This window comes from Lagenorhynchus albirostris, chromosome 3, assembly GCF_949774975.1.
Source record: "Lagenorhynchus albirostris chromosome 3, mLagAlb1.1, whole genome shotgun sequence".
Taxonomy (NCBI): Eukaryota; Metazoa; Chordata; class Mammalia; order Artiodactyla; family Delphinidae; genus Lagenorhynchus; species Lagenorhynchus albirostris.
In genome coordinates, this window is record NC_083097.1 from 5,161,337 (window position 1) to 5,174,112 (window position 12,776).

General features: G+C 47.8%; 1 protein-coding gene across 1 annotated transcript; it reads right to left on the bottom strand.

The window, feature by feature from the left end:
• Window positions 1–880: 880 nt before the first annotated feature.
• MED10 (mediator complex subunit 10) lies at window positions 881–8,916 on the bottom strand. The gene is made up of 4 exons (XM_060146848.1): window positions 8,730–8,916; window positions 7,519–7,602; window positions 3,686–3,788; window positions 881–1,489 (listed from the first exon to the last, which is right to left on the bottom strand). Exons 1-4 carry the CDS (start codon window positions 8,849–8,851, stop codon window positions 1,391–1,393), a joined length of 408 nt encoding a protein of 135 aa, XP_060002831.1. The 5' UTR covers window positions 8,852–8,916; the 3' UTR covers window positions 881–1,390.
• Window positions 8,917–12,776: the final 3,860 nt, after the last annotated feature.

Genomic DNA, 12,776 nt, shown 5'->3' on the forward strand with positions numbered 1-12,776 from the left:
GAGAGAGCGGAACTACTGACAAGGTAGCAACTTCCTAAGGGGCCTGGCCCCCAACTCCTAGCAAATATAAGACTCCCTTGGGAAGCAAGGGCACACACGAGCCCCCGTCCCTGGGAAGGGGTCAGCAGAGAACGCTGCGAGCTGGGCTCTGACCCTCACTTCACTCGGCCACGCCTGCGGCCTCACCGGACACAGGCCAGTCAGCGGAGCCCGCACCATGCCCACTGTCACACACTGATGAGACTCAAGTCCCTAACTGTGGATCTTGGCTCTAAGGGGTCCAGAATCACTGGGGCCAGGAAACCAACAACACGGGTTCCCGGGCCCCAGCCCAAAGCCTCTACCCAACAGGTCTGAATTGGACCCACCTTTCCGATGAACGAGTCCAGGTCATTCTGATGCCGTGGTCTGCAGTGACCCTCGAGAAACACCACACTGGGGCCTGCAGCTCAAAGTCAGCCTGCAGGTGCGGCGACAGCACTGCCCAAGTTCACCAGCCACGCAACCTCCCAAGGCCCGCCCGGCCCTGCAGACTCCGAAGGCGCAGCTGTCCCCGCCATCTGGCAGCCCCCTCAGGCAGACACACAGGGCCCCGGGACGGGCTGGGGGTGCATTCCTGAACTGTGTCAATACACCCGCAAAGTCCTCTGTGAAAGAGGCCGCAGGGAAATCAGAATCCTGCATTTCACTTTGGCTTTTCCTGCCTAAATGCCTGCAGAACAAACTTCACCAATATCCCTCACACTTTAGGGAAGTGACAATTGTTTACGAGATACAAGATACTATACTATGAAAATGTTACAGAAATGATTACATGGAACAAGTCTTATAAGTACTTAAAGACTTTATTATATTAGACGAACTGAAATCTATGGAAACACAGTTCCATTGAACACATTCTTTATGCACTATACTTAAAAATATAAAATACAAAACGAATTTAAAGTACTTATATTAAACCAAGTTTTCCTTCTGTTTTTTTTGTTTAGCTTTCTTTGACACCATAAAAGAAAGAAAGAAAGAAAAAGAACAGAAAGAGTATATTAAAACTATTAGGTAGAATTTTTTTAAACTTTTACTTTACCCATCATATTTAATATTTCCAAGACTATTTGGCCACGGAGAATCATACACATCGCACTCAAAGTTGTGTGATCACCAGTCCCCTGAGAGCTAGAGGACCAAACAGAGCACGTCAGGGAGAGGGGGCAGCTGGCGGCACAGCCCCGCACGCCCTCCAGGCCCTGCCGTCCCCAGAGGCCAGGACGAGGACAAGGTGGCGGGAGGATGGGCCCAGGAAACAGCATCGCTGCTGCTCAGTCAAGGCTGCCTGAAGGTCACGGCCACTCGTGCAGGGCTGGGAGGACCTTCAGACAGACGGAGGAGGGAGTTAGGAAGGAGGATGGTCTTCCCCCCGGACGCTCCGGTACTTGGCCATGTCCTCAGGAAATACTTTAGAGAGTTCTTGAATCAACAGGCTTTTAAATTTCTAAGAAGAAAAATATACACGGTCAAGATATTTTTGCATGTGACCCATCACCCAAGTTAAAGACGACACCCCACCAGAGCCTCAAACTCAAAAGAGAAACTGGGCTTTCCCTGCACTGTCTGCTCATCTCCCTGGACGCCACACCTGCCAAACCGCAGCAGGAAACTGCTTGCAACTATGCTGCAAGTACATCAGGTACATGGAGAACTACCTGAAAGAGGAATGTTCATTCAAAGACTACTTTTCCCTCCTGCCTCAAATGACAAGGAGCCCTCTCGCACGGAGCCAGCCACTCAGGTGGAAATGATTAGAGCAAGTGTAACAGGAGTCTTCACGTAATAATTAAGCAATTATTAATTCAAACCACATCAAACCCATTGTGTGCAAACAGCTCTCGATCAAAGCTTTCAGAGCACCTAGAAACCTGTCTTCTCCAAATACCACGCTCCTTGAGCCTTCGTATCAGCATAACGTTTGTTTTAATCCAATCTTAAAAGCAGCTAAATATCTGCCAGCATCTTAAAACCCTTTCTTATAAGCTGTACAGAAAGGCAGCACCGTGGATATAAACAAAGAGATGGTCCTTACGTAGGTCAGGAACACATCCTTAAAGGAGGCTACATGCCAACCCTACAGAAAGCATTTAAGACAGAACTCATGCAACTTTAATCAGTCGACCCACCAGGCATACAAACTGCACTGTGAGACGTTCACAATCTCATGAGAGGAAATGACACCAAGAGGCAACAGAAAGGGGTGCAAACTGAACAAACAGCACGGTCGCTAGTGTCACCGCCGACAGGCCATCTCAAGGCGCAGAGGCAGGGAGGCGAACAGGAGCGCGGGCAGCCGGGAGCACATCGCCCTGCGGCCGCGGCCCTGTTCTTAAGGGGAAGGGCGGGGCTCTTTCTGCCTGTCGTCCCCTGAGCTGGACGATCCGGCTTGCCCGCAGACTGGCCCAAAGGACCCCAGCTGGCTCTCCACCAAAGCGCTATCGTGCCCCAGAGGTGATGCTCCGTTCAAGAGCAACTCAATCCCAAGCTGGCAAAGCAGAAATGAGGCCGGGGGCACCACACTAACCCTCACAGCAAAGCCACCTCTAGGGCAGGCCACCTGGGATCAGCACAGATCCCTGCAGTCCAGGCAGCGGGAGACGGGCCTGTCACGGCAGTCCCGCCACCACCTCCGTGCCGGCCCCTCGCCTCGCCAGCGCGCCCTCCGCGTGGCCGTCCCCACGAACAGCAGACACCGAGCAGGCACCTGTGCCCCTGGGCAGCAGAGGGAACACAACACTCGTGCCCCTTGCATGCTGGAGCTTAGGCTGCAGCAGGGGACACAGGACAGAGACAGAAGGGCCGATCCTTATCAGCCAAGGCTGGTCCGCAAGGCCTCTCGGAGGAGGTGACACGCTGACCAGGGAGCACAGGCAGTGGGCAGAGGACGCACAGGAGTCCCAGCAGAGGAGACGGCAGGGGAATGGACAGGAAGGAGACAAGGAGCCGGGCTGGTGAATTCCAGAAACGCAAATGAGGCCAGCGCTGCTGGTGGCAGGGGGAGACGCAGGAGGGCTCGCTGTATGAGGCCAACAGGAAGGGGTAGCACCGCCCACCTAAAGGAAACCCCCCCACACACACACACACCCCGCCCCCGGCCACACGAGAGTCAGCGTAGGTAAGAAAACACTCCATATACCATGTTCAAGATGCAGTTTTCTCGATCCCATCAAAACCAAGAAATACAAAGAGCAGGGTCTCTGTGGAGAATAGGGTATACGGTACAAAGGGGTCTGGAGTCTGAAGCTGGAGACGACCACCAGAGAAAGAGAAGTCAAGGAAGATTCGGCAATCCTCTAAACCAAAGACCCACAGTTACAGAAAAAGGCCGAACAGAAGGACTCAGAAAGCAACCTGGAGATACTAAATCGTAAAAACAGAAACAAGCACGTTAGCCAACAACAACTAACACCACAAAAATTAACCCAGACTTCCGTAAAAGGGAGGCTAGCCACGTCGCTACGTTTATTATGCTACCACACGGCTTGCTACTGTTTAATTTTATTACCTATTACGCATTTCAGAAATCTCAGCTGTGTAATGTTGTCAGGTAGCTGAAGTTTTACAAAGTCTTATGAGCCAAATTTGCTCTGTGAGCACTCCTTGATGTTCTGACATTATCTTCTGTTGACAAGAACCTTACCTTCATTGTGTCAATCTTGCCTTTAACTTGTTCATTTTTAGCCAGAGCCCTCTCCAGGCACTCTTTGGTATAGAGTTGGGGATTTCGACCTTGATCTATGTATCTGGAAACATGAAACATGTCAATTAACATTCATGGCTGATACCTCCTCTCACGGTTTTCTTATGGGGAAAAAACAAAGGTAGCGATCTGTAACCTCACATGGCCCTGTTTAGAAGCTGTGTCCAGGAACCAGGTGAATTAGGATTCCTTCAGTTATACAAGTATAGATGACTTGCACTTATATTACTTCTAATAATATGAATGACTCATGAAATCAAGTTAACGATCACTTATAAACCAAGCAAGCTTCACAGTCACACCAGTTCACATGTTTAGCACTTGTGTTTTTCGAAAGGTTTCATGGCCAACCACACCTTTTTATCCTCACAACAACCTGTAAGGTCAGGCAGCTCTTGACAAGAGAGAACTAAGCGTGGGCCAGAGCTTCCGGGCTGAGCAGTACAGGGAGCCCACCGAGATGCAACCCAGAAGGCCCACCCCGTCCTCTGGAGAGCTGCCTCGGGGCTGCAGGATCGGTGAGGGGAGAGCAGCGAGCACGAGAGCGCTGGCTTCGCCTGTCCTGAGATTAGTTTACCAACTGGAGAGAGGGGGGAATGATACACTACTTTCCTAAAAATACCTAAGTAACTTAAACTTAACAGAGACAGATTCTCTCCAATTATTTCTTAGCAGCATAAAACTGTTCTGTGAAATTTTCAACATGTGTCCCCAAAATGTCTTCCTCATCCCAAAGATTTCATTAAGTGTACTGCCTAGATGAATATACACATTTTACCTGCGGAAGGCCACCTGCCTACTTCTGCACCTTGAAGACCTTCACATCACCCAGCTAAACTGAATTACTCATTACAAAGAAACAAAAACCACCACCACTACACTAAGTCTGATTTATGCATTTTTATGCTTCAGTTAAAAAAAATTATCACTTCAGATTAAACACACTGTTAGGTTGCTGTTAATGGCATAAAAACTGGCTTTTAATTATGACAGATAGAGAAATACTAATAAATCAAAAGTTCTAGAAATCCCATTTTATTGTGATGTATTTGAAACGATGGAATGAAAAAAGCAACATTCTGGTTAAATCCTAAGCAAAATCCATCCATTTCTGGGGGGGGAGAAAACCTCAACAGGCCCAAATGTCCTAAATAAACAACCCCTTTTGACAGTGATGTCATTTGGATCGGGCTCTTCTTTGAAGACTCGAGGGTTGACTCCCACTTCTGCCAACTCGCCAACCCCAAGCACCCGGCAGAAGGGCCGAGGTTTACGTTGGTGTCTCTGCTCCAGACGCAGTCGGCGTGCCTGAGAACAGGCCTGGAGACCCTTCTACATCGGCACAGACTGATGTAGACAGATGTAAGCCAGATCTCACCGACAGCTCAGATCTGCTGCTTGCTGGGCGCTGAGAGGCCACCCCATCCCAAGTCCCCACGTGGGCCTCCGCTGTCCCTGCACCCACCGGCTCCGGCTGTGCTGGCCGAGGCCTCACTGCCCCCGCCTCTTCAGCGGTCTTCCCCATCTGTCTTCCTCTCATTTGCTCCACTTCAGAAGCCAGGAGTAGTTCCTTGGCATCTGTCAATATACTCATCCCACACACTCGTGACCAGAATGGCTCTAATGAGGACACTTAAGGAAAGGAAATCAGCCTCCACCTTGCCACACTTCACGAGCAGGAATCTAGAGCTGCAACACACGCACAAGACAGACCTTTGCTCCCACCTGGGAACATGTGACACCTCGGCCAGCAGGTGAGGACAGAGCTGAGGCTGGGAAAACTGCAGCCTGTGTGTCCTGACTTGGTGGCCAGCTGCCGAGCTGTGCTGTAACTGGGACTTTCATCTCTGACCTTTGGGGATGTAAAAAGGTAACTTTTCCTTTTACTGTTCAAGGAACTCTAGTGATTTACATTTGCAGTTTTACTGCAAAAAGCCCCAGAATACTCTTGCTGTTCCAAGCCAGCTCCGGGAGGGAGGCTGCTTGGCCCAGAGAATTGGCCCTCGTCAACACAAGTCCAGGATTTGAAACTAAAATTAGAGCTGTCATATGATCCAGCAATCCCACTCCTGGGCATATACACAGACAAAACTATAATTCAAAAAGATACACGCACCCCTATGTTCACAGCAACACTATTTACAATAGCCAAGACACGGAAACAACCTAAGTGTCCATCCACAGATGAATGGATAAAGAAGATGTGATGTGTGTATATATACACAATGGAATATTACTCAGCCATAAAAAAGAATGAAATAATGCCATTTACAGCAACATGGATGGACCTACAGACTGTCACACTAAGTGAAGTCAGAAAGACGAATATCACAAGCTATCACTTATATGTGGAATCTAAAACACGACACAAATGAACATATCTATGAAACAGAAACAGACTCACAGACATAGAGAACAGATTTTGGTTGCCAAGGGGAAGGGGGGTGGGAGAGGGATGGAGTGAGAGTTTGGGGTTAGCAGACGCTAATATAGGATGGACCAACAAGGTCCTACTGTGTAGCACAGGGAACTATATTCAATATCCTGTGATAAACCATAATGGAAAAGAATATATATATGTATAGCCGAATCACTTTGCCGTACAGCAGAAATTAACACAACACTGTAAATCAACTATACTTCAATAAAATTTTTTTTAAAAAGTCCAGAATTTTAGTCTCAGCTCTGACACTGACTAGCTAAACAGCCACTACGGTTACTTACTGGTTCTTTCACCTGTGAAATCAGTGTGATACAACCTGGATGGATAAAACCTAAAGAGTTTATTTCCTAGAAGCATCTCTAGGCCAGGACTGTACCCAGGTGCAGGTAACTCTCTCACAGAAAACGGTAAAAAGACCTACCAACATACCTGGCCTAAGAACTTTTTTTTTCAACACAGTAGATATTATCATCTCCTAAAACCAGCACTGCCAGGGCAGTCTGGGGGATACCAGACCAAATTCGTACTTCTCGGGTTGTTTCTGGCTTTAATTTTTTTTAATTTATAACATAGCTGCATAAGACTTTTTCATTCTCAAGAAAAAAAAGGAATTCATGTGGTTGTCCTTTTATATAAGCAAGATTTTAAGAGCCTAGGATGTTCTTCACATATTTAAAAAGCCTTTATTCACATGTAACTTTTTCTGAACAATACAATACTGAGTTGTTTTTTTTAAATTAATTTATTTATTTTTGGCTGCATTGGGTCTTCGTTGCTGCGCGCGGGCTTTCTCTAGTTGCGGCGAGCGGGGGTTACTCTTCGTTGCGGTGCTCGGGGTTCTCATTGCGATGGCTTCTCTCGTTGCGGAGCATGGGCTCTAGGCATGTTGGCTCAGTAGTTGTGGCATGTGGGCTCTAGAGCACAGGCTCAGTAGTTGTGGCGCACGGGCTCTAGAACGCAGGCTCAGCAGTTGTGGCTCACGGGCTCTACAGCGCAGGCTCAGTAGTTGTGGCACACAGGCTTAGGTTGCTCGGCGGCATGTGGTATCTTCCCGGACCAGGGCTCGAACCCATGTCCCCTGCCTTGGCAGGTGGATTCTCAGCCACTGCGCCACCAGGTAAGTCCCTGAGATTTTTTTTTTTTTTTTAATGGTTTAATCCCATTAGAACATAAGCTCCATGACGGCGGGGATTTTTGTCTGTTTTCTTCCCTAACATATACGAAGCACCCAGACCATGCCTGCCACATAGCAGACACTTATATACTGGTAGTTGAGGAAATGATTACAGCAAAACTAAACAATAATTAGAATATCAAGAACGCTACTTACTCAAAAACTTCTAAAGGGACAGTAATATCATGAAGTTGCTGTCTGCATTTATCGATATCCTGTAAGCCAGTAACAATAAAATTCCTGAGGGAAAAAGCAAAAATGGGACGTTAGGTTAATTGGGACGACGGAACTGAGCACCACCCACATCTGGCCGACCAGGGATCCACACGCGTGTTCCTTGCACAAGCACAGGTTACATGTGGCTCTCAGCTCTTTGGTTAGCTACAGAATTCCGTAAAGCTTTGGCGTTCTATCATATGCTCATCTATCTCCTGATCGTCTTTTTAAACAAGGAATTGCCAATACTGGGGGGCAAGAACCAATAGGAATAAGGGCAGGAGCCTTTGAGAATCTGATGAAAAATACGAGCCTTCTCTCAAAAACATTCACCCTGAGGTGGCGGGGATTTTGTGTGCGGTGTCAGACAACGCCCGCGGTGGGCGACTCCAGTTCAAGCATCCATCCTCAAAGCCTGAGGGAAAGCAAGCCGCGGCTGCCTAGTCTAACTTCAGCTCCCCGCGGGAGCCTTCCTAGATCAGCCGGCTGGTCCCGCAGCACCGGGTACGCAAGGCGGGCTTGCAAACAGGTTGGTGCTTGTGCCCTCCGTACAGCTGTGAGCCCTTCTCCGGAGCATCCGATTTGTATCTGCCTTTTGTTCACCCGGCCAGCACAAGGCTGCTGCCCCAAAAATCACTTCATAAACGTTCTGTGGCCCGTCGCAACCCACCACCGCCCACCATCATCCGATTCCTCCCTTCGGGCCTAGGCATCAAGCGGTTTCTGAGCCCTCACCTTCCCGGGGCCCATTTCACCGCACTGCCGCGTGAAGCCCGCCTCCCTTCGGGGGGCAGGGGCGTAACCCCCGGCCGAAGGGGAGAGAGTCCTACGTGCGTAGGGCAAGACTCAGATTCAGAAGCACGCCTCCCCCTGATAGCCCCAGAAACAGAGACTGATAACGTCCAAACGCGGCCCCAAGACAAGGTCCCAGCGCGGCAAAGCGGGAAGGAGGCGGGCCTGCAACAGGCGGCAGCGGCCAGCCCGCCTGCGCACAGCCTGGACTGGGAGGGCCCGGGAGGGCCCGGCCCCGAGCAAGGCGGGGAGAGGAGGCGGCTCTCAGCCGGCTCCAGGCTCCCCATCCCGGCTTCCAGGCAGACAGACGCCACCCCGCTGGCGCCGGGGACACGCCGGCGGACTCGGCCGCCACTCACAGCTTCTGGTTGAGCCCGGCCTGGCTGCTGGGCTGGAAGTCGCTGACGATGATGCCGAGCTGCCGGATGTTCTCCACAAACTTCTCCAGGTGCTCCTCCAGGTGGTCGAACTTCTCGGCCATCGCCCAACCGTCGGCACCGCCGCGGGCTAGCTCCTGCCCCGGCGCCTCTGGCTTCCGCCGGGGCCCGTCACCACTTCCGTTTCCTCTGGGGGCGGGGAGCGGGGGGGGCCTGGATGGTGGGGCGGGGCGACGCGGGGCGGCGCGGGGCGGGGCGGGGCGGGGCGGGCCACCGGGGCGTGGTGTGGACCCTGAGGCGGTGTCTGGGGCGGGGCCTGGATTGGAGGCGGGGTTTGAGCGTGGGGCGAGGCGGACGTCAGCTCAGCCTGGCCCCAGTAGCCCTAAGCGGCCCAGGTGAGCGGGGCACGTCCGGTGCTGGTCCTCGGGACTCGCACGCGTGCTCTGAGGGCCACAAAGAGCCCGCGATGGGGACCTGTGGGATCCGGCTCTGCCTTCACTGGCCCTAGGCAAGTTCCCGAGCCTCTGAGCCCTTCCATAAAATCAGGATAATGAGACCCGACAGCTACATGAGGTTAGTTAGAGGAGATGACGCCGGTAAGGCTGAAGCACAGCGGGCAGTACTTGGAAAGAGTAGCTTGACCCATGATGAAAATGACTTTTTTTTCCCGAGTATTCAAATTACAGGTACTTATGGTAAATAATTGCAACAATAAAGAAAAAAATGTAATGAAGAAAGGGGAAAAGACACCTGATATCCTGCCCCCCTGACATGAGCCATCTTTAAGATCTCGGAGACCTTCCCTTCCTCCGCTTCTTTACAGGCAGGTACAACCGCTTGTGGACAAAGGGCTTGGTCAGCTTCTTATTCCACACCAGCGAGCCGCTGTGCAGGGTCCAGCAGGCTTCCTACCTGCTCCTCCGGAAGCTGGCCTCTCCCTTTTGGAGCCACTCAGCCTTTGCCCTGACCCTGAAAGGCAGCTCAAGCTGGGCTTCAGACCCATCACTTTTCCAGTAGTGATTTGCCATCCCCAAAGGGGTGAATTAGCAGCAAGGACAACAACATACGGTGACCTTAGGTCTAGTGTCACAACTGAGGCTTCTAGTGCTAACTGCTGCCGCCTCCCACCAGAGGTCTCGGTGCCCTCCATGCGCCATATAAGGCAACGTCTTCACAAATACCCACGTACCTGAAAACCCTCAAGTTTGCATGAAGGACCCGATAAGGACAGTCTCCTTGTCCCTCAGTTGGAATCCTTCAGGTCAGCTCTGGCACCCCGACTTCTTTCTTCTGGTATGTAATTAGCACCCACCAACTCTAACTCTTCCTTCTAACCATGTCCCCTCAGCTCTTGCTTCCCTAATTCCAGCCACCTTCCTAGGTCAGGTCCTCAGCCCCTCGTGCCAACTCTAATGAAACAGTGCCCTATGGGGTTTCTCTATCTGCGAAGAATAACCTCCCCTACTTCACAGAGCTTTTTGTAAACTGCTGTTCATTGATCTTACTAAAATTCCATTTTGACCACTCTTGTGCTTAAGAAACGTTTATGCCCATTCTTCTAGGAGTAACTGACGTTTGCTCCTGCAGCAGCCTGCCTGGATCCCTCAAGCCACAGTAATTTCCTTTTCTACTGAATATCATAGTATCCATCATTCATCCTTTTCAGTTCCTAGAGTCTTAGGCAAAATGAGGAAGCCCCTTTTCTTGATGATCTCCAAAGCCTCTCCCAACTGCAGCCAGAAATGGGAACCCAGAGAAGGTACGTGATTTGTCAGACTTACTGAATCAGGAACTCCAATTGATGTGGTGGGCTGAAGTGACGGGGAGAGCCTCTGTTCTGCTCTGAATACACAGACATGTTAGATAAAATACCTCCCTCCCAACTTAACGGCAGTTAACTTCAGGGGAATTTTAAAACGAGGTGGCAATAAAATACTAGACAAAAGGAAAAAAATGATGATTGGGGAGAGGGCTGGATATGAGGTTAGTCCTTTTCAATTTCATAAGAATAAAAAGGGATAGATATTGATGAGACTTAGGCTTTGTTTAGTATTGATTTTAAAAATTTAAGTTTATTTCTTTAGTAGAACAATATAATTTCCAAACTAGTAAAGGGGAAAGGGAATAAGGACAATGCAATCAATTAAATAGAAGGCAAGAAAAACAGAGAATAGGTGAAGCAAAGAACAAGCATAAAAAATAAAAAGCACACAATGAGATAAAAGAATTAAAGAAAAATATGTTGGTGATCACAGTGAATGTAAACAGACTTCACTACTTGTTTAAAAGGGAGATTCTCTCAGATTGGAAGTGTTTTATTATATTTTGTTTTGTTTTATTGTTGTTGCTGCTGTCTTAATCCAGCTATGTGGCTTTTCCAAAGCACACCTAAAACAAACATACAGAAAGGTTTAGATAAAGGAATAGGATAGAAAAAGATATGACAGGTAATCAAAAAAAATTATTAAACATATGAAATTAAAAATTAATAAAAATGTTAAAAGACTTTTTTAATGATAAAGGAAAGAGGCTATACTAATATTTACCTATAAGCAAGTAACAACGTTGTCTTATAATATCTAGCACAAAAGTTGGCAAATTATGAGGAAAAATTCAAACTCCATAATCATAACAGGAGATTTGAACCACCTCTATCAGAAAATGATGTCAAGTAGAGTACAAAATAAATGAATATGAAAGAGTTGAATAATATGATTAATGTATGTGATACTTGAGAAACCCTGAAGAACAGATTATTTTCAAGCACATATGAAATATTTATGAAAATTTGACCATTCACTAGACTACAAAGGAAGTTTCAGCAAATTTCAAATTGTGTCACATGGACTGGATTTTCTGACTTCAGTGGTATAATTACAGTAGAAATCAATGAAGTTATTTGCTTTTTACATACACACACATGCATACACACACACACACACACACACACACACACAGACCTGAAAACCAAAACACACTCTTTGAAATAATTCATGGATATATATACATCTGAATTTGTATGGGCAAGACCCGATTGATGTCCGTCATCCCAATATAATTATTAGTAGCACTTCCTGTCACTCACTATCAAAGGTATCTCAATTTGGTTGATACATTACATGGCCATACTAGTTAAAGAGGAATTTGTAACATATTTGGAACTGAATGATAAGCACTCCTTATCAAACTTCTGCTTTGCTTCTAAGATGATACTCTGAGGAAAAATAACCTGGAAATAATAAGCTAGGGTTTTCAACCCAAAGAGTTAGTGAAAAGGAGCAAGAGAGAAATCACAAGCACAAAAAATATATAGAAAGGAGTGGAAAAGGTAAAGAGAGATACTGATGAAAACGAAAACTCTTTCATTAATTTTTTTTTTCTGCTTTCGTTAGAAGCTAGAAAGATGAACAGTAAAGAAAAGCTGACTGTTGAAAAGACGAGTAAAGATACATACTTCAGCAAGTCCATCAGAAGGCAGAGAGAAAATAAACAATATTATAAATGAATGAGGAAACATCATTCAATTACAGTGAAATTTGTATTCATATTTTGAAAGCTTGAAGGATGTGGACAATTTTCTAGAAAACTCCCAAAAGTTAACCTAAAAAATAATAGGAGATCAGAATAGATCCTAACCTTTCAATAAACTGGCCAGCAGACAAAAATCTCTTTCAAAGAAACAAAAGACATCAAGCTGTGACTGCTTTTAACACTAGATTGTTCTTTTTTAATGAAACATTAAAGAAAAAAGAATTTCAATTTTAAGCAGACATTTTCAGAGACTAGAAAACAAAGAAACAACATCCCAGCTCATTTTTGTTTTGTTTTGTTTTGCTTTGCTTTTGCGGTACGCGGGCATCTCACTGCTGTGGCCTCTCCCATTGCGGAGCACAGGCTGCGGACGCACAGGCTCAGAGGCCATGGCTCACGGGCCCAGCCACTCCGCGGCACGTGGGATCTTCCCGGACCGGGGCACGAAGAATCCGTATCCCCTGCATCAGCAGGCAGACTCTCAACCACTGCGCCACC